This window comes from Notothenia rossii (genome assembly GCF_949606895.1).
Source record: "Notothenia rossii genome assembly, chromosome: 2".
In the NCBI taxonomy this organism is placed as follows: Eukaryota; Metazoa; Chordata; class Actinopteri; order Perciformes; family Nototheniidae; genus Notothenia; species Notothenia rossii.
The window spans coordinates 92,039,957-92,062,592 of NC_136904.1; the positions used below are offsets into that span (position 1 = coordinate 92,039,957).

The window sequence follows — 22,636 nt, forward strand, 5'->3', positions numbered from 1 at the left end:
GCAGTCTGACAAGTCTGACTTCCTACTTTCACTTTCAACTTCCCTCCCTATCCGCAGCTCCTCTCTCTGATTCATAACCAGCCTTATCAGCTGAACCAGTTCACACACAGGGACTTTTTTCAATGAGATAGAAAAAGACATGCAGCTAAAAACAAGCTCAACAAAGTTATCAAAAGGAAACAACATCCACACATCAGCCTCCATAGGATATCATTAAATCTGCTTTATACAACAAACAATGAACAGCGACTTAAATAAAAACACAAGGCTACATTTAACTAATTTGCAAAATGGGAGGGAAAGTGTTTTAAATAGGGGCATAGAAACAGGAGAGAATCAGGCTGCAGCACCTCACTGAAAAGTGTTTTAAATAGGAGGAGAAGTGTTTTAAATAGGGGCAGAGAAACAGGAGAGAATCAGGCTTCAGCACCTCACTGAAGAGTGTTTTAAATAGGAGGAAAGTGTGCAGGGATGCTCAAATTCATGTTCATGCAGCCCCTAAATAATGGTAATACTGATTAAAATCATTTCTAGGGCAGAAAGTATTTTAAAAGTGAGAAAAACTATTTGAAATGGCTTAAAAAGCACCAAGTGATTTAAGTGCAGTTCCAAGTTTCCCCAAAGGAGGTCTCCAGGGAGCGCATCACCCGACATGAGCACAGTGCATTAACAGCAGAAAATACGATGAGTAAAGGCAAATCAATTGATTTAAAGTGCAGGGAGGCTCCGCACCAGACACAGGTACATTCCTACATCCCAACAACAGTGACACTGATGGTTTAAAGTTGTTTCTTTGGGGAAAAGAGTGCTAAAAGTCTGATAAAAGTCTGATTGTTTCAGAGACCCATAGTAATGATACATTAAACCATTTACATCTAGAAGTATTGATTACAATTCATTTTTATGGGGAAAAGTGCAGATGAGATATTTTTGGTATTTTGGGCAACACAATTCACCCAACCCTGTATAAAACTGCAATATATACCTGGCTGCTAAATCCTCAGAACTGTTACAGGATGTGTATTTTATAACTCTTTATTTTATTATATTTATTTTATCATATAACTTTTTATTTACTTTAAATACTTTTCTTTGCATGTAACTTATGTAACATTAAGCTGCCAGTGGCTCTTTTCTGCTGTAACAACGTACATGTCCCCTCTGAGGGACTAATAAAGGTTTTCTGATTCTGATCTGATTCTGAACTACGATGCTCAACAGCTCGCTTAACGGAGCTTTGACCCTGGTATCAGTTTGGTTTTGGAAAATCTTAAACAGAAAAAAAGAAGGTTTCAAATGTCAAAATATGTATAAAAGGGGTGGAGCTATCTTTTTATGAAAAGAAATTAAGCTCGCTCCGACTTCTCTCTCTTTTTTTTTAATCGAAAAAAGCGAACTATTTAGTCAGGCAGCAATTTATTATAAAAGTAAAGCAAGTACAATTTCAAGCAGTTTAACCAAAATTCAAGCACTTTTTCCAAAATCCAAGCACTTTTCAAACCTTGAAAACACCACATAAAATTTCAAGCATTTTCAAGGATTTCCAGCACCCGTACGAACCCTGTCTGTCTTTTTTATTACAATCGTTGAAAGACCCAGAGTGGCAAACTTAGTGGCTTATTACTTAAATGGTCATTTAAAGGTGTGCCTTACAAATATAGATGTTTTTGATACTGGTTGATCTTTTTACGACACTACACATATTAAGGCCCACTTCAACTCAAGTTGAGTAATGAGCAGCAGCTATAAACGCTCACATTATTTGAAACACATGCTTTAATGGGAATGATGTTGAGGTCCACATTTTCATTTTGTTTACATTTTTGGAGTACAGCAACCTGAGAACAAGTGGGGGTGTTGAGGGAAATGTTTACATATGTCCTCAGTTATTGTATATATAGAGAAATGTTGTCTATTCTGTCCTATAGGGATGTAATACTGTTATTGTACCACTGTGAGGCACTGTAGTATTACGTGCTACGTAATGACCAGGCTTGCGTCATGTAAATGAGGGTGTGTTCACCTGATGCACGTGTACACTGTATGTATGTTTTTCTCTTCTAAGTTAGCTCGGCTGAGCGAAGGAATCACCTGTGAAGCAGAGGAATGAATCATGCTCAAGGGCTAAACAGTTCATCGTCTCCGTCTCCAATATTTCTCTCCGAGTGCAGCGTATGAAGAAGCTGCCATCCTAAACCTCAACAGGTTATGGGCCCAGGAGTCATTCGGGGAGATGTTTGAAGATTTATCACGGTCAGAAAGTCACGGCGAACAGCGTGCTAACGGGATAGCAAGATAAGCTAAAATGGATCATCGAGGGACAAGCAGGTTGCCTCGACTGATGTTCGACGGAGATGAACTGTGGAGACAAAAGTGTTAGGACACCTTCACCTATTAGGGTTAAAGAACACGATTCTAAGAGAACCAAATAGGGAAGCCGAGATAGCGGCAGACGGCAAGAAAAATGCAGACGCGTATGCTGAGCTAATACAACTTTCAGACGACAAAAGCCTCTCGCTAATTATGAGGGATGCGCCCGACAATGCAAGAGAAGCCTTAAAGATATTAAGGGGATATTATGCCGGGAGGGGAAAACCCTGGATAATAAACTTGTATTCCATGTAGACATCGCTTCAGAAGACGAACAGTGAAAGTGTCACAGACTATATCATACGGGCAGAAACCACCATCACTGCGCTACGGAACGCAGGTGAAACGTTAGGCGACGGCCTACTGAGAGCCAAGGTCTTAAAAGGACTGCCTGAGATGTTTAGGCCATTTGCAATACACGTGGCACATAATGATGACAATATAACGTTTCCGGAGTTCAGGACAAAGCTAAGGAGTTTTGAAGACACAGAGAAATGAAGCACGACAGAGTCGAGTGATAACGTGATGAAGACTCAAGCGAGACCCGGACGGCGGCCTGCCAAGCAAGGTGCATATGACAGGAACAGTGACAATGCCGATATTGTGTGTTTTAAGTGCGGCACAAAAGGCCACCGAGTGAGAGTGCGTTGGCAGAAGACATGGTGTAATCAATGCAAAAGTGACACACACAAAGACGCCACGTGCAGGCGTAAAGACAGACAAGATGGCGCGAGAAAAGTCTCAGAAGAAGATGGCGGCGGCGGCAACGCAGATTACGTCTTCAGGATCAAAGACAGAGAAAACAGGGTCCAGGGTCCAGGGTCCAGGGTCCAGGGTCAAGCAGCAGCCAGCACGCAGCATCCAGGAGAACGGCCTGATGGTCGACACAGGAGCCACCTCACACATCATCACGGACATCACCAAGTTCAAAAACTTCGATGACACGTTCAAGCCGGAGACACACTGCGTGGAGCTGGCAGACGGTACCCGGTGCAACGGCGTCGCTCAACACAAGGGAGAAGCAGAGGTTTGCCTGGTCGACAGCGAAGGACGGCGACATACCACTACGCTGAGAAAGGCGTTGTTTATACCGTCATATCCCCAGGACATCTTCTCAGTGAAGGCAGCAACCGCCAGCGGAGCCACGGTCGTTTTCAAGCAGGGAAAAGACGCTTTGATACACAAAGACGGTACCAGGTTTAACATTCATGTGTACAACAGGTTGTATTATTTACTGAAGGTGAGAATAGTGACAAATGCAATGCTTGCCATGATGTACAGACGTGGCATGAAATACTAGGCCACTGTAATTATGACGATGTGCTACAAATGCAAAATGTGGTTGAAGGTATGCGGATCAAGGGCAAAACAGATAAACCCGACCAAGAATGTGAGGTGTGTATTCAGGGAAAATTTGCACAAACCAGAAATAGAAACCCCGATAGTAGAGCAAAGGCTCCATTACAAATGGTACACACGGACCTAGCTGGTCCAGTAGCTAGAGAGTCAAGAGATGGTTACAAATATGTACAGTCATTCACTGATGACTACTCGGGTGCTCGGTTTCTAAAAAACTAAAAGTGACACGGTACAGGCAACGGAAATATTCCTGAAAATACAGCCCCATACGGGAAAGTGAAGTGTATAAGGTCAGACAGGCACAGAGTTCACATGCAGGGATTTCCAAACGTTGTTAAGGAAAAATAGGATAAGACATGAGACGTCGGCCCCGTACTCACCCCACCAGAACGGTACAGCTGAGAGAAGCTGGCGTACTCTTTTTGAGATGGGTAGGTGTATGCTAACTGAAAGTCAGCTACCAAAAGAGTTATGGAACTACGCAGTCCAAACAGCAGCCATAGTGCGTAACAGATGTTTTAACAGGCGTACAGGACAAACCCCTTACCAGATGCTGACAGATAAAAAGCCTAACGTCTCTACAATGCAGAAGTTTGGGTCTGTATGTTACACATACAAACAGGACAAGGGAAAACTTGATTCCAGGTGTGATCAGGGGCGTTTTGTGGGTTATGACAAGAACAGCCCCGCGTATTTGGTCTATCACCCAGATACTGAGAAAGTACAAAAGCACAGGCTAGTCAAGTTTGTAAACAAGGTAACTGTGGAGAAACAGACACAGACCTTTGGGTCAGACCCAAATGATGACAAAGACAGTGTGAGGCAGCCTAGAGCTAGCAGGGTCACACAGGAGATAAATGAGAGCACAGAGAATGCTAAAGAGACTAGTGCACAAAGTGACAGTCCAGTAACTATGTCTGACGACAGTAGCCAAACACAACCAAGTGGGACAGAGGATGAATCTGAGGGTGGGAGATACCCGACTAGAGACAGAAGGAAACCAAGTCACTTAAAGGACTTTGTAACTGAAGACAGTGATAGTGATGGGATTCATACTACCATAGACTACTGCTACAGAGCTGTAGGTGGCATTCCACAGACATTTAAGGAGGCTATGACGTCAACTGACTCAAGAGAGTGGGTCAAAGCCATGGATGATGAAATCCAATCATTAAACGACAACAACACATTTACCCTGACAAATATTCCAAAAGGCAAAAAGACAGTGGGGGGCAAATGGGTTTACTCTATCAAAAGTGATATTGAGGGAATGGACAAGTACAAAGCAAGGTTTGTGGCCAAAGGCTATAGCCAGAGGATGGGGATTGACTATGTTGAGACTTTTTCCCCCACGGCCAGCTTGACGAGTGCAAGAGTGTTGTTACAGAAAGCAGCACAGGAGGACTTGCTACTGCATCAGATGGATGTAAAAACAGCGTACTTACACGCTCCTATAGATTATGAAATCTATATCGAACAACCAGAGGGTTACGAAGAAAGAGGGGAAGGTCTAGTGTGTAAACTAGAAAAATCTCTAAAACAATCCGGTAGAAATTGGAACAGGATTTTGCACGATTGTTTAACTGAAGACGATTTTGCACAGAACCCAGCAGACCACTGTGTCTATGCCAAAGAGACCGAAGGTGGAAAGGTGATAATAATCATCTTGGTCGATGATCTGATCGCTGCAGCTAGCAATGACAAAATACTGAAGGAAGTGAAAGAGATGCTCTCTGCCAAATTTAATGATGAAAGATTTAGGCAGGCTAAAACATTTTCTGGGTATCGATTTCAAACAGTCCGATGGATGTGTAAAGATGTCACAGGAAAAATATGTTAACAAGATACTGGAGAGGTTTAACATGCTAAACTGTAAACCCAGAGAAACACCCTGTGACCAAAAACTTGACTACAGAAAATGCAGTGAAAATGGATGATGTCAGGATGTACAGAAGGCGGTAGGCAGCCTTATATACCTGACCACATGTACAAGGCCAGATTTAAGTTTTGTTGTGAGAAAACTATCACAATATTTTGCTGAGCCTACAGAGGAGCAGTGGGTAACTGTGAAACACGTGTTAAGATACATTCAAGGCACTATAGAGAAAGAATTGTGTTTCAGAAGAAACGAGTCAGAAGCTAGGCTTACTAGCCTACAGTGATGCCGACTGGGCAGCTGATGTCATCGACAGGCGCAGTACCACAGGATACTGTGTAAACCTCAGTAAGGAGGGTCTTTCAGTTCCTTGAGTTTGTCCGTTAGCTGTCTCTCCAAAGTCTCCAGATGTCTTTCCTTTTCCTTAGCAGCTCTTCCAAGGCCATTGGGCTTCGAGATGAAGCTTAGTTTTCTTTTTATGCAACTGTGTACTACTTCTACTCCACTACAGTTCAGAGGTACATGGTGTACTTTTCCTCCATTACATGTATTTAATCCCTTTAGTTACTTTACAGATGTGGATGAATGATGTGAAATATAATCAAGTGTTGAATCAGACTTTAGTTCCACCTGGAGTAAATCCACAAGCTACCCTGCAGTATACAAAGCCATTCAAACTAGCTGCACCTTTACCAGCTTTGAGAACACTTTCATGATCAATCATTATAAAACATATCATATCTATTATTCTGAAATGGAGCCTCAGTGACCTTTGAGATATCACCCTCTTTCAATCCCAAGAAAACATTCCCCCTCAAAGACACGTTCACCTCCGAGTTATCCTATGGATGAACTCAAGAAACACTGTCTCCGCCTACGAGGCCTTCCCCGTCCCTCTTTTCCAAAGTGCAGCCTCTCCTACTAAGAGGTGCAGATAACTGTCACCTCATTACCCCAACCAAAAGAGACTCTTTGGGTCCACAGGGGGCACCAATAGCCCTCCAGCTAGGTTCAAATACAAGATCTCACTCCTCACCCATCAGGGCATCCACGGGAACGCTCCTTCATACCTCAAGGAACTACTCTCCTCACAAACCTCCACACGGAACCTCCATTCTACAACCAACCATCTGCTTCACCCCCCAGGACCAAACTCCGCACCATGGGGGGGCTTTCTGTTCACCTGTGGAATTCCCTCCCAGACAAACTGAGGACTGCACAGACCACTGACTCCTTTAAGAAGGGCCTAAAAACCTTTCTTTTTTTAAAGCCTTTTATTAAACTTGTTTCTTTAAAAAAAAAAAAGAGAAGAAGAATATTATGCCCTTGTTGCACTTGGAGATTACTTTTAGCAATGAAAGGTGCTTTAAAAATAAAAAGCATTATTATTATTATTAGTAATCTTATCATTAGGTTGGACACTCCAAGGGCCCCCCCTATTCAGGAGCCATCGGATGCCCCCCAGAGTCTCTTCACCCCAACTGGAACCCCCGATGCCGAACTCAGTCGTCAGGTGGAAGAACTATGGCAGATAGGTGTCCTCCCCTTTCTTCTTAAGAAAAGCTTTAAGTACAATTGATTGTTTTTGTTCATTTAATATTGAGGAGAGCTAACAGGAAGTCTCTCATCAGCTGCAGCCTTCTTCTTTGTTTTCCAAAATGCCTCCACGCTCCTCTGTACGTCTCAAACTCGCCCCGTGATGAAGAAACTGAGAACAAATCAAACCTGAGCTTGCAGATTTGTCTGGAACACCAGAAAAACGTGTTGAAACCTCAATAAATAAACTTCACACGGTACGACCTCTCACCTTTCTGCGTGTCTCCACTTCCTGTCACCTGAGAGGAGAAGGAGAGAGAGAGAGAATGATGATGATGATGATGAAACAAAGAGAAACAGCTAAAATGATGAAGAGAGAAAGAAGAGTGTTGTTTTCCTCTGAGGTCACGCTCCATTAAAGAGTTTCATATCTTGATGAATGGAGGATATGGTTTCAGTACTCACAGGTCTTCTGGATCGTGGCTCTGAACGTCTCCTCTCTGATCCTGTAGAGACGAACACAATCCAACAGTTTGAGATCCAGTTTAAAATAAGAGTTTGTTCTTTGAGTCAGCTTCAGAGTCCTGATCTCATGCTTTACATCCCATCATATCTTCTCTGCAAACACTACGACTGCCTGCCACAGCTCTCAGCTGCATGACAGGAAGTAACCAGTCATTGATCTAGAACAGGGGGGTCCAAACCTTTTTCACAGAGGGCCACATACAGAAAAATATATAAAGATCTGGGCCGCTTTCTAGAGGTGTGTTGCCTCATTCCGAGGGCCGCATTTGGCCCCCGGGCCGCAGTTTGGACACCCCTGGGCTAGAAACTAAAAGCATCCCATTAGAACAGACTACCTTTCCCACTCTTCTGTAAAACCCCATATGTCTGTTAGAGAGTTGATTACTAAAGTGTGGCTGTGCATTTTCAGCTGGCCTTCTCTAGTTGATGGAAGAATGAGAGAGCCTGCAGTCAGTGGGTAACATCACTGATCTGTTTCCCCAGTGAGAGAAACACCTCCCTGTGTTTAATACAATACTGCTGAACCAGCAGAGACCCCTTACTGACCTGAGAGTCTCCAGTCTGCAGTCTGGACTCTCCAGAAGATCTCTCAGCAGCTTCTCTGAATCCTTCAGACCGTTGCCCCACAGGTCCAGATCTCTCAGATGGATGTTGGACTTCAGAGCTGAGGCCAGAGCAGAACAGCTGATCTCTGACAACCAGCAGTCCCTCAGACTGAATAAAGAAAACATGATGTAACTTTAAAAAACAATGTTCCTGTTTGAAATAACTCCAGGTTTAATAATCTGTTCAGAGTTAAACAGGGTTTTAAAGGTCTCCTATCATGCTATCTTTAGGCATATATTATGGGTCTCACATATATACAAACATATAAAAACATGTCTATGATATGTTTTGCTCAAGATACCAAACAGATCATGCATTTTAGAAATCCCTCACATCCCTCTGTTTCAGCTGTTAGAGAAGAGCAGGTTCGGGTCCTTAGCTTGAAAAAAGAAAAAAGGAGGTGGAGCTAATGCCTGATCAGAATTCTAGCAGCAGAAACTCGCTTAAATGCTGCCGTGATGAAACTCCATATCATGTTCCAAACCACATCAAGGATTACAGTGCATGACATTAAGGATTTTGGGAGATGGCCCTGTGGGCCATCTAAGCTAATTTACAGATGGCCCTGAGCCCAATAGAGATTGCCTTTAAAAATGCGTGCGGACGAAATGGCACAAAGGGTTAGGGGGGCCTCCCCCTAGAAAATTTAGATTTTTGCAGGTCTTAGATGCTGTCTGGTGCATTCTCTAGACTGAATTATAAGATGAACCAGCACAATATTATATTGTACAATTTCAATTGTATTCTTCATTTCACTTGTTTGTTTGTTTTTGTAGATGTAAAAAAGTAGAAAACATTACATTCAGTTGTAACTGCCAAAACAAACATTATTTACACTATTATGGCCCCTGCTAAAAATGTTTTTAATGTTATCTACTGTAAGTTGGTCGAACGAATGCCTCCTCATCCGGAAGCTGACCGAGCAGACCCGAGCAGCAGTTAAGAGGAGCCGAGCGCATCCGCGAAGCACACAAAATGGCGACGTCAGAGTTCCCGTTAGCTGGCAAATCTAAATCTCTTCGGTCAAAATCATTTCCCTTTAGCGCAATACCGTTTCATTTGCGCCACTTATGTGACAGACAAGAATAGTATGGGACAGACAAGAATAGTCAATTCTAATGTCTAACACTTAATGTGGAGAAAGAGATGTCCTGTATGGGTTGATTGTACGTTGATCTGTTGTTAATGGCTCGGGGTTCCGGTGGGAATGTAAACAAATGCTCACCCAGTTGCATAGCGACACTTATTGTTTAGGTCACGGTGTCTTTCAATAAGCAGGTAGTCATATCATTAGCTAGAACTAGCTAGATCTGATCAATATGGACATAAACGCGAGTGAAGTCTAATCTGACGGGAGAGAGAGATCAGCTGCTGCTGACGAGTCGGCATTTTCCTGCGTCACTTGCTTCCCCGGGTCCAGACGGCGCTGGCCAACACGCCTGTCACAGAGCCCCGTGCTTTGGCTGAGGAAACGGATCGTTTTTTCCTGGCTACACAACAGCCCGGTGCAGAGACAAGGCCGCAACGATCAGCGGCCCATCTGCAGTCAAGAAAGCGTGGCGGAGGCCGGACACGGCTGTGTCGAGCCGGCGTGGGGACACCGGAGAGTGCGTTTACCATGCACGTTTCGGGACAAGGGCGAAGAGATGCATCGCTCCGTGCAGCTACAAACCCCCGGGAAATGGAGGGGCCGGCGCTCAGTAGTGGCTCTGGGCGTCGGCGGCACTGTTTCTGTGTGACACGGGGCGCTCAACGGAGCGTAATTCCAGCGCCGAGTGAAGACGTCGCCCCTGGTGGGCACGGACCGCGATTGACGACGGCTAACGGCGGTCCCATTTGCACGTACGGCGTGAGGCCTATGTGTTTGTGCATCGGAGGACAGCGTTTCAGCTGGGATTTCGTGACAGCGGACATTTCTTTTCCCCTCCTCGGAGCAGATGTTTTGTGTGCTCATGGACTCTTGGTGGACGTTAAGAATAGGCGTTTGGTTGATGTCTTAACGTTTTCTTCCCTCGTGTGCACACTACGCAGCGCAGCGTACGATGGGCTGTCGGGCTTGCTGTCGGGGGCAGACACGTTTCTCAGACTGTTGGCCGAGTTTCCGGACCTGTCGCTACCCACTTTCTCTTACCACTAAGCGTGGCGTGGAACACCACGTCACTACAGAGGGGCCTCCTGTCTACGCCAGGGCCCGGCGGTTGAACCCTTCTAAGCTGACGGTAGCGAGGGCGGAGTTCGCAACCATGGAGCGCTTGGGCATTGTCCGCCGCTCCGACAGTCCTTGGGCTTCCCCCCTGCACGTCGTCCTCAAACCGAAGGGCGGGTTCCGCCCGTGCGGGGATTACCGCCGACTCAACGATGCCACTACGCCTGACCGATATCCGGTGCCTTACATTCAGGACTTTTCGGCGCATCTGGCCGGTACGGGGGTGTTTTCCAAGGTGGACCTGGTGCGTGGATACCACCAGGTGCCCATTCACCCCCTGGACATTCCCAAGACAGCAGTGATAACGCCTTTTGGACTTTTTGAGTTCCTGCGGAGGCCTTTTGGACTCAAGAATGCCGCTCAGACGTTCCAGCGCCTGATGGATTCGGTGCTGCGGGACCTGCCGTTTGTGTTTGTCTACCTCGACGACATACTCGTCGCCAGCGCTTCAGTGCAGGAGCACCTGTCCCACCTCCGAGCCCTTTTTACACGGCTAAACGAACACGGATTAATCATCAATCCCGTAAAGTGCCAGTTCGGGGTGTCTGACATCGATTTCCTAGGGCACCGCGTCACCAAGGGCGGTGCGACACCTCTGCCAGCGAAGGTGGAGGCTGTTGCGGCATTTCTTCGCCCGCTCACAGCCCGTGAGTGTCTGGGGATGGTGAACTTCTAACACCGTTTCATCGCCCGGGCCGCACACATCATGCGGCCGCTGTATGAAGCATTGAAAGGCAAGACCCCCTTCCAGGCGATCAACTGGACAGCAGAGGTGGACGTCGCTTTTGCTGACGTCAAGACCGCATTGGCGGCTTTGCTGGCACACCCATCATCTACGGCTCCCATCTCTATCACCAGGGACACGTCGGACTACGTGGTCAGCGCAGTGCACGAGAAGTGGGTGGAGGGCGCTTGGCAGCCGCTCGCCTTTTTCAGCCGCCAGCTGACGCCTAGGGAACGCAAGTACAGCGCCTTTGACAGGGAGTTCCTCAGACTTCTGTTTCATGCTGGAAGGCCGTGAATTTACGGCGTTTGTCGACCACAAGCCGCTCACCTTCGCCATGTCAAAAGTGGCGGAGCCTTGGTCGGCACGTCAGCAGAGGCAGCTGACCTACATATCAGAGTTCACTACGGACATTAAGCACGTGGCTGGCAAGTCGAACCTGGTTGCTGATTGCCTCTCCAGAGTCGTCATCGGTGCCGTCCAGTTGGGCCTGGACTATACTCAGATGGCGGCGGACCAAGTCACAGATCCCGGCGTCCAGGCTCTGAAGGTGGAGGGCGCGGGGCTGCGCTTGGAGGACGTGGTGTTCGGCGACGCGGGCATTACCCTCCTGTGTGACGTCTCCACGGGCCTGTCGTCCCTGCCAGCTGCAGAAGCTCTGTGTTCGAGGCGGTGCACGGCCTGTCTAACCCCGGCGTTAAGCCTTCGGTGCGTTTGGTGGCCGCGAATTTCGCCTGGCATGGGCTGAAAAAGGACGTGAGGACTTGGGCTGGTGAGTGCATGGCTTGTCAGCGCGCTAAGGTACACCGCCACACGAAGGCCCCTTTGGAGCGTTTCCTTGTGCCTGAGAGGAGGTTTGACCACGTCAACATCTACCTGGTTGGTCCATTGCCCTCCTCTCAGGGTTTTTCCTACTTCCTCACCATGGTGGACAGGACAACCCGTTGGCCGGAGGCGTTTCCGCTCGTTTCGACGTCGGCCGCAGACGTTCCTCCCGAACACATCAGCTCCCTGATCTTCCACGGCCCAGCGGGTTTTCCTGAGAGACGCAGCGGAGGCTTTCGCTCCGGTTCTGACTACTCAGCACGGTGCGCCAAGGTCTCAAGTTCTCGCGGGGCTCCGCTCGGCGGGGCACGTGTTCATCCGGCACGATGCGCACAGAGGCCCCCTGCAGCCCCCTTACGATGGGCCTTTCCGGGTTGACAGCCCAGGAGCACAGCGGAGGACCTGGAAGGGATCTCGGGCGGACAGCCCGGGGGCAAGGCAGAAGCTGAGAAGGGGGACTCGGGCGGACGGCCCGGGGTCAAGGCAGAGTCAAAGGTGGGGGACTCGGGCGGACGGCCCGGGGGCAAGGCAGAGTCCAAGGTGGGGCGGAGAGTAGTCGGCGGGACCTCCAACGGGACTGGACATGGAGCTGGTAGGACCCCCAGCGGAACCTCCAACGGAACAGGACACAGGATTGGCAGGACCCCCGGCAGAAGAGTAGTTGACGGGACCCCCTACGGGGCAGGACATAGGGTTGGCAGGACCGCCGGCAGGAGAGTAGTCGGCGGGACCCCCAACGGGACATGACATGGATTTGGCAGGACCGCCGGCAGGAGAGTAGTCGGCGGGACCCCCAACGGGGCAGGACATAGGGTTGGGAGGACCCCCGGCAGGAGAGTAGTCGGCGGGACCCCCAACGGGACAGGACACAGGATTTGCAGGACCCCCGGCAGGACCTCCAACGGCACGGGACATAGGGTTGGCAGGACCCCCGGCAGAAGAGTAGACGGCGGGGCCTCCAACGGCACAGGACACAGGGTTGGCAGGACCCCCGGCAGAGGAGCAGTCGGTGGGACCCCCAACGGAACAGGACATAGGATTGGCAGGACCCCGACAGAAGAGTAGTCGGCGGACCCCCAACGGTACAGGACATGGAGTTGGCAGGACCCCCAGCGGAACCTCCAACGGCACTTCAGTAGGGACTTGAGTAGGAACTGGAGAGGGAACTCGAGAGGGGACTCGAGAGGGAACTGGAGAGGGAACTCGAGAGGAGACTTGAGAGTGGACTTGAGATGGGACTTGAGAGGAAAGTGGAGAGGGGACACGAGAGGGAACTTGAGATGGGACTAGAGTTGGGACTAGGGAAGTGACCTGAGGAAGGACTGAGGAAGGACTAGGGAAGGGACTAGAGGAGGGACTTGGGAAGGGACTAGAAGAGGGACTAGAGAGGGGACTCGAGAAGAGACTAGAGAGGGGACCAGAGAAGGGACTAGAGAAGGGACTTGAGTTAGGACTCGAGAAGAGACTAGAGAAGGGACCAGAGATGGGACTAGAGATGGGACTATGGCAGATGGGGCCAGAGCTGGGTCTGGAACCATGGCCGCTGGGGCCGGAACTGGGGCCGGGACCATGGCTGCCGGGGCCAGAACTGGGTCTGGGACCATGGCTGCTGGGGCCAGAACTGGGGCCAGAACCATGGCTGCTGGGGCCAGAACTGGGTCTGGAACCATGGCTGCTGGGGCCAGAACTGGGGCCGGGATCGTGGCTGCTGGGGCCAAAACTGGGTCTGGAACCATGGCTGCTGGGGCCAGAACTGGGTCTGGAACCATGGTTGCTGGGGCCAGAACTGGGGCCAGAACCATGGCTGCTGGGGCCAGAACTGGGTCTGGAACCATGGCTGCTGGGGCCGGAACCATGGCTGCTGGGGCCAGAACCAGGGCCGGAACCATGGCCACTGGGGCCAGAACTGGGTCTGGGACCATGGCTGCTGGGGCCGGAACTGGTTCTGGAACCATGGCTGCTGGGGCCAGAACTGGGGCCGGAACCATGGCTGCTGGGGCCAGAACTTGGGCCAGAACCATGGCTCTTGGGGCTCGGGCTGCTAGCCTGGCCTTGTGACTCCTTCTTTTAGGAGCCGTTTGCAGGCTTCGTGGACCTCCAAAAGCCAGACGAGTTCCAGAGAACGGCTCCTGGACAGGAGCAGGAGCTGGGGCAGAAGCAAGGGTTGACTCCAAACGGACAACACCGATGCGTGTGGTGTCATAAAGGGAATTGGGAGGCAGAGAGCTAGCATGCCTGAGGCTAGCAGGCAGGGGATAACACACCGAGAGGAACTCCAAAATCCAGCCAGGTAAGAATCTCACCAAGCCTGGTTTCTCCATAGTTATCTGGCGCGCCTCTGCCAGAGCAGCCTCTCGCTGCTGAACCCCGGACGCTCCCATCCATCGATCAGAGCAAGTAGCCAAAGAAAGGGTAAAATCCAACAATTCCTGCTCAAAAGGATCTGCATGGCCCATATTTGGTTGGTTCGTACTGTTACGGTGGGTGAAGCAAGCAGGACCCAAATGCAGATTACACTGATATTGCCTTTATTTCAAGGATAAAATAATAACTTGGACAAAACAGAACACTCCCCGGTGAACTCAGTCACAAACAAAAGAAGAACCCACACTGAACACAGGAAGAGACAAGACTAAATACAGGGAGGGGTAATCACAAGACGAGAAACAGCCGGGCAGGGGAGGAGAAACACAAGGGTAACAGGTGAACACAATCAGACAATTAGACACACCAGGGAAACTAACGACAGGGGAAAAACACAGGAAGAAGGATCAGACAATATACACGGAGGAAAACACCCATAACCAGACATACAAAACTACAAACGTGACATAACATAATAATCGTAAAAGAACTGACCTGAGAGCCTCCAGTCTGCAGTTTGGACTCTTTAGTCCAGAACTCAGCAGCTCCACTCCTGAATCCTTCAGATCGTTGAGACTCAGGTCCAGATCTTTCAGATGGGAGGGGTCGGACGTCAGAGCTGAGGCCACGACTTCACAGTGAGTCTCTGAGAGTCCACAGTAAGTAAGTCTATAATAACACATATTACAACATGTGTTACAAAAATAGGAAACATAATGACATATGTTCCGATTGAGATTTGCTGTTAGTCCATCTAATATATAATAATTAGTACTATTTAGTATCTCGTGCGCACAAGTTAGTATCTCGTGCGCAAAAAACCCACACACGAATGCACAGCGATCCGTGCACAGAAAGCGGTTAGTGTTTGCAGGTTCAGGGGATTTAAACGGAAAACAAATGTGTGTGGATCAAAAATACTTATGTAAAACTTTTTTCTGTGTTTGGATTTTATTTACATGTATATGAAACGGAACACATTTGTGTGTGCATTGAAAAACACAAGTGTGAATCCTCTTGCGGATCATGAAATACAAGTGTGAATCCTTCTGTGTGCATGTGTGTATTATGAGACAGTTCTGAGCCCATATCAGAGAGACACGAGGAGAGTTGGAGCTTTGATGTCAAACACTGATATTTATTTATAAGTATCGGCCGGAGAAATTCACATCACAAGTCACAGAGGAGCCAGAAGTTCTGACTTCACGGATGGGTTGCCACATCAATTCTGACCAGCTTCTCTTTCAATAGACCTTTTAACTAGTTTACAGAGAGTTAATCCACATATTTGGGGATGGTGCGTAAACACATGGGAACACTGGAGATATCCCCAACATTCTGGAGATACTCAATCACTTGCTTGACTCTTAGGCTCTGTGACCGAGAGTTGACCGGTCATAAAACTGAGAATAACACAATATTGAACAGTGTTGGTTTATTTTGCTCTCTCAGTATTTAAACAGTAGAAATTGTATAGTGTTTATTTGAATAATTAAACTTCTGATCCACATAATCACATCTGGACTTACTTGGCTTTCCTGCAGTTCCTCACAGCTGGAATCAGTCTCTGTCGTCCCTCCTCTGATGTTTTGTAGTTTCCCAGGTCCAACTCATCCAGAACCTCCTCGGACATCTGTAGCATGTAGGCCAGAGCAGAGCAGTGGATCACAGAGAGCTTCTTCTTTGATCTGTTTTCTGACTTCAGGAACTCTGTGATCTCCTGATGTACTGAAAGGTCCTCCATCTCTGTCAGACAGTGGAAGATGTTGATGCTCCTATCAGGAGAGATTTCATCACTGCTCATCTTCTTCAGGTTGCTGATGGCTCTCTGGATGGTTCCTGGTCTGTTGTATGTGCGGCCCAGCAGGCCTCCTAACAGTCTCTGGTTGGACTCCAGAGAGAGGCCGTGGAGAAAGCGGACAAACAGGTCCAGGTGGCCATTTCTACTTCTGAGGGATTTCTCCATGGCTCCCTTTAGGAAGACAGGCAGGGATGGGTAATCCTGATCACTGTTTTTACTGTTCTTATAGGAACAGTCTTTCTTCAGGAAGTCCTTCAGTACCGCTGTGTTCCTGTTGGTGTAACAGTGGAACACGTAGACTGCAGCCAGAAACTCCTGAATGCTCAGATGAACAAAGCAGTAGACTGTTTTCTGGAAGATCACATTCTCTCTTTTGAAGATCTCTGTACAAACTCCTGAGTGCACCAAGGCCTCGTTGACATCAAGACCACAGCGCTGCAGGTCTTCTTGGTAGAACATGATGTCTCCTTTCTCCAGATGTTCAAACGCCAGCCTCCCCAGCTTCAGAAGAAGCTCCCTGTCAGCCTCCGTCAGCTGCTGTGGACTCGTCTCATGTCCCTCTTCATACTTCTGCTTCTTCCTCTTGGTCTGGACCAGCAGGAAGTGTGAGTACATGTCAGTGAGGGTCTGGGGCAGCTCTCCTCTCTGGTCTGTAGTCAACATGTGGTCCAGAACTGCAGCAGTGATCCAGCAGAAGACTGGGATCAGACACATGATGTGGAGGCTCCTGGAGCTCTTGATGTGAGAGATGATTCTGCTGGACAGGTCTTCATCACTCCATCTCCTCCTGAAGTACTCCTCCTTCTGGGCGTCAGTGAAGCCTCGTACTTCTGTTACCCTGTCCACACACTCAGGAGGGATCTGATTGGCCGCTGCAGGTCTGGAAGTTATCCAGACGAGAGCCGAGGGAAGCAGCTTCCCCCTGATGAGGTTTGTCAGCAGCACGTTGACTGAGGACTGCTGAGAGACATCAGACACAACCTCATTGTTTCTGAAGTCCAGAGAAAGTCTGCTTTCATCCAGGCCGTCAAAGATGAGCAGCACTTTGCAGACAGCCAGCTGCTCTGCTGTGAGCTTCTGTAAGGTTGGATGGAAAACATGGAGCAGCCTGAGAAGACTGTACTGCTCACCTTTGATCAGGTTCAGCTCCCTGAAGGAGAGCGGGATCACCAGACTGACATCTTGGTTTCCCAAACCCTCGGCCCAGTCCAGAGTGAACTTCTGCACTGAGAAGCTTTTTCCAACTCCAGCGACTCCGTTGGTCAGGACCGCTCTGATGAGAGTCTGTTGGTCAGGTGAGGCTTTAAAGATGTCCTGGCACTTGATTGGAGTGTCATGGAGGGTCTCCTTCTTGGAAGCTGTCTCCAGCTGCCTCACCTCATGTTGGGTATTAACCTCTTCACTCAGGCCTTGTGTGATGTAGAGCTCAGTGAAGATGCTGTTGAGGAGGGTTTCACTTTGATCAGTTCCTTCAGTCACACGTTCACATCTCCTCCTCAGACTGAGCCTGTGTTCATCTAGAACCTCCTGCAGACCACTATCTGCTGGAAGAGAAGGGAACAGGAGAGAATCAGGAAATGCTTTTGAGAATCTAACAATAAAACTAATAAAAACAGACTGAGTTTAAATGTTTTATAAACATTTTAATGTCTTTGTTCTTCAACAGAATACCTAATAAAAAAAACAAATGAACCAGGAAGAGGAATAAGACGCTGCATGAGTTCGGCCTCTCACCTCGTACAGAGCTGCTCTGACTGGCTGTCTGCAGGCCAGCTCTGGTTCTGGATCTTTCTCCACACTGGGGACAGGAGGGGTCTCCTGATGGAGGGCTCTGCTCCCAGTATGAGGCGATGCAGTGTCTGCAGAACCAGTGTCCACAGCTGGTAGAGACTGGATCCTTCAGGACGTCCTGACACAGAGCACAGCTGGACAGCTGCTCCTCCACAGGAACACCACTCTTCCTCTTCCCTCTGTGGAGAGGAACACATCCTTTACAGCACTTTACTTCAGAGGGGCTGATTCTCACCAAAGCTACAACAAGGGGGCACATTCTAGTTTGATCTTTAAAAAAGGTCTATATAATATATCCCCTTGTGATCAGGTAGATAGCTTACAATTCACATGATCATGAAACCAGAGAGCCTCCTGTCTGGATTCATGACCCAGAGGAGCACATGTTCCCTGAATCTACACACAGCTGTATTAACCTTGTGCACTATAAACCCAACTTGCATAGAATCTGCTGTGAATTAATAGAAATAAACATATGGAAAGGATGCCTAAATAACAACAGAATGAGACTGATTTGTAAAAAGCCTGAGTTAATGCTTTGTCAGGTCTGTCTCCAACACAACGAGCATAAAACATTTTTTAATGTTTTTTTTTTTAAGAGATGGGTTTGATTAAAGCTAGGCTAAAATTAGCTGCTCCATCAGCACTCAGAGTAACTTCATGAAGTCATACGTACAGCAGTCACTATATTGTAAGCACCACAGACAGTCTCTGGTTAATACAGGAACATGAATAACCCTGATTGAATATGAGCTGCTGTAGAGCTTTGTTCTCCTCTCTGATTCCCCTCAGACCGTCAGAGACCACAGGAGCACACAGTGGCGGCTGGTGGAAAATATGTTTGGTGGGGCTGTTGATATAGTGAGTAAAAAAGACGAGAAATGACCCCTTAAATTGGGACTTCTGGTGATGTAATGGCCCCATAAAATCGTGGTTCTAGGGCCAGGAACAACCAGGCTGAGTCGGGCTGAGTATGCTAAACTAACTGCGGTCAAGCCAGCCTCCACTCGGGAAAACCTAATCAAGCCAGCCCTCACGTGATATTGCGGTGCGCAAATATCCTATGCATTACGGTAGAGTCAAAAAAAATCATCCCTCTGTGTTTAGATGAGAATAAAACAAAAACTGTCCAGTATCAAAGACTCATTTCACTTCAGGGTGATAGCAGGACATCCCATCTAGTCACTCAGAAAAGATCAGGACATTTTGATGTAGAGTTTCAAAATAAAAGACCTTTGAAATCTCTATTGTATGAGCTATCATCCCTGTTTTTGGATGAGAATAAAACAAAGACTGTCCAGTATCATAGATCCACCTCACTCCAGGGTGATAGCAGGACACCCCATGTCGTCACTCAGAAAAAATCAGGACATTCTGATGTACGGTTTCAAAATAAGAGACCTTTGAAGTCTCATATATGAGCTATCATCCCTGTCCCCAAAGGTCTTTTATTTTGAAAAAGTACATCAGAATGTCCTGATTTTTTCTGAGTGACGACATGGGGTGTCCTGCTATCACCCTGGATTGAGATGGATCTATGATACTGGACAGTTTTTGTTTTATTCTCATCTAAAAACAGGGATGATAGCTCATATATGAGACTTCAAAGGTCTTTTATTTTGAAACTGTACATCAGAATGTCCTGATTGTTTCTGAGTGACTAGATGGGGTGTCCTGCTATCAACCTGGAGTGAAATGGATCTATGATACTGGACAGTTTTTGTTTTATTCTCATCTAAAAACATGGATGATAACTCATACAATAGAGATTTCAAAGGTCTTTTATTTTGAAACTCTACATCAGAATGTCCTGATTTTTTCTGAGTGACTAGATGGGATGTCCTGCTATCACCCTGAAGTGAAATGAGTCTTTGATACTGGACAGTTTTTGTTTTATTTTCATCTAAACACAGAGGGAGGATTTTTTTTTTTTACTCGTTTACCGTAATGCATAGGATATTCGCGCACCGCAATATCACGTGAGGGCTGGCTTGACCGTAGTCTAAACTAGAGAGAGAATCGCTGTCAAGGGGGCTACAACTACAACAATATGAACATATTTGACCGTGATTTAATTGTAATACACGTTTCAAAATGATGCCGAAGTAACAACATACTGATACCGGATAGTAAAAACCATGAATTAAGGCTTTGACAAGTCTGCAGACAGACGGCAGGCGAAAAACCTTTTAAAATGCGTGTTTTCTAATGGAGATTTGGCTAAGCTAACGTTGTAAATGCTCTGACCGTCCACACTCACAACAACGGTCTATACAGACATAAATAAACCAGCGACTGTATTCGCCATGACACAGACAGTCTGTGGTTTGTACTTGTTTAACTTCTGTATAGTTTCTGAACAGATATGAAGAGCTGTGAGCTCTGAGTGCTAAGAGCTAACTGCTGTGTTGTTTTTCTGGGGAGCTCATGGAAGATGACGTCATGGCTCCGCCTACACTGCGTTACTATATATACTACCCCAGTTCCTCACGAGTCTAAAAAACAACTCACGTCAACGCACGTAAGCAACGTGGGCGCCAACGTGGGCGCCAACGTGAGCGCTCTCGTGACCAAAATATTTGACGGCGCTGATTGGCTGAAATTATGTTTCGGCGGCACAGTTTACTATTGAGACGTTTGCAACGTGCTGGTTGCTGCTGTTTGGCTCGGGGGCAGCGCCCCGTAACGATAAACTAATGCCAAGGGCAAGGCCAGGCAGGAAACATGTGACTTATCAGTAACTTTAGACATCGTAACACAATTTTAAACAAGATTTTGTTGTAGATTATACATTTTACTGATACCAATTGTATGATATTTACCTTGTTCATTAAAAAAAATATATATAAAATATATATATTTTTGAAATATATATATTTTTTAATATATATATATATATATATATATATATATTTTTTAAATATTTTTTTTTGTATGTGGGAAGAGGTGGGGCGGCGCCCCTAGCGCCCCTATGGGCCGGCCGCCACTGGGAGCACAATCTCAACACTGACAGGTTCTTGTAACAGAGCGTCACAAACTTTACACTCAAGTTGAAATGTGTCACGCTGCACGAATACGCAGGTGACATGAATTTAACATCTTCACTTCCTTCGTGTTGCCAGGCACGGATCTGGGTCTTTGCATTGACTCTACATGTGATTTCACAAAACACTGTTTTATCTGCTAATGCTAAACACAACCAGCTCACCAGGTTATCACTATTATTAATAAACATCTTAAAAAGACATATCATAGATATGCCCAAGTAGTTCAATAATGTTTTGGACAATATATATAGTTTTTAAATCAGTATTTATCAACATTGTTGCTATTTAAAACCATTTTATACACAGATACAATGATAATATAATTGCATATTGAAATATCCTTAGATAATGTTAGCTTACTCTGCTGCGTTTTCCCTTTACAAACTGCTCACATGATATTATTAAAGAACAGTTTAATATATTAGATTACATCAAAACTGGATCCTCTTCAGGTCAGTTTACAGTAGAGACTCTTACTTTGTGTCTGAGGGTCCAGGTTCATTACTGAAGTCTGGAGGAAGCCACCGTTTAGACCAGTCACTCTTCAGAGACCACATGGAGACCGTAGACTCTGCTCTCTGTCTGTGGAAACAACACATGTTTAAACATCATTAGTTTATTTAAAGAGCAGCTTTTGATCTGTGACTGTTCACCTTATTAAAGATGTTTAGAGTTGTTGAGTCGTGATTGTGGGTTTCTGTTGTTAAAATTCATTCGAGTGTGAAACGTTTTACATATTTGTATTTTATTTGCTTAATTTAACACAAAGTCCAACATGTAGAGAGTGAGGATGATTTCACTAGTAGATTATTTACTATCTCTGATGATGACAAGAAGCAAGAGATCAATTACACTTTGTTAATGTACTCTACTGGGTTTCATTAAACAGTTTAGATTATCAGATACCAAACAACTGAATCCTCTTCAGCTCAGTTTACAGTAGAAACTCTTACTTTGTCTCTGAGGGTCCAGGTTCATTACTGAAGTCTGGAGGATAACCCATCGACCGGTTACTCTTCAGAGACAGACAGCTGGAGACTGAAGATTTGTCCTCTTCCTCATCTTTTAAAATACATTAAATCAGTCAGACTTCAAACGGGCCGCTCTCCATTTTGACTGCACTGGGCTGTCACATGTTATGCAACTCTGATGAATCAGAAAACAGGAAATAATAAAAGTGTACAACACTTGCAGAAGTCTCATTAGACTCTAGGACGCAGATTGTTAACCAAAAAGTTATTTTCTGACATCCAGTTTGACAGAGTAAATAATAAATGTGTTAAAAAGCAGATCCTGGTGTTAACACTCAACCTGTTGTTCTCCTCCTGTCGAGCTGTAAAATGGCGTCTGGCAGTCTGACAAGTCTGACTTCCTACTGTCACTTTCAACTTCCCTCCCTGTCTGCAGCTCCTCCTCTGATTCATAACCAGCCCCCAAAGGAGGTCTCCAGGGAGCGCATCACCCGACATGAGCACAGTGCATTAACAGTAGAAAATACGATGAGTAAAGGCAAATCAATTGGTTTAAAGTACAGGGAGGCTCCGCACCAGACACAGGTACATTCCTACATCCCAACAACAGTGACACTGATGGTTTAAAGTGGTTT

At 46.7% G+C, this 22,636-nt stretch overlaps 1 protein-coding gene across 16 annotated transcripts in view; it reads right to left on the bottom strand.

The window, feature by feature from the left end:
• LOC307029406 (uncharacterized protein) overlaps nucleotides 1-22,636 on the bottom strand; it is a 71,470-nt gene that overhangs the window by 18,129 nt on the left and 30,705 nt on the right. For 9 of the 16 annotated variants that reach the window (XR_013805319.1, XR_013805320.1, XM_079665368.1 and 6 more), the window contains exons 3-9: nucleotides 21,508-21,612; nucleotides 17,927-18,162; nucleotides 15,921-17,736; nucleotides 14,887-15,060; nucleotides 8,213-8,380; nucleotides 7,607-7,647; nucleotides 7,413-7,440 (exon numbers count right to left, since the gene is read on the bottom strand). Coding sequence is in view for 14 of the 16 variants with exons in the window: in XM_079665368.1 (XP_079521494.1) it covers nucleotides 7,413-7,440; nucleotides 7,607-7,647; nucleotides 8,213-8,380; nucleotides 14,887-15,060; nucleotides 15,921-17,736; nucleotides 17,927-18,162; nucleotides 21,508-21,612 (2,568 nt within the window). In the remaining 2 variants the exon portion in view is untranslated. Of the gene's footprint in view, nucleotides 1-7,412; nucleotides 7,441-7,606; nucleotides 7,648-8,212; nucleotides 8,381-14,886; nucleotides 15,061-15,920; nucleotides 17,737-17,926; nucleotides 18,163-21,507; nucleotides 21,613-21,983; nucleotides 22,593-22,636 lie in introns of those variants that run through there. The other 7 variants (XM_079665363.1, XM_079665360.1, XM_079665358.1 and 4 more) reach the window with 6 other exon arrangements.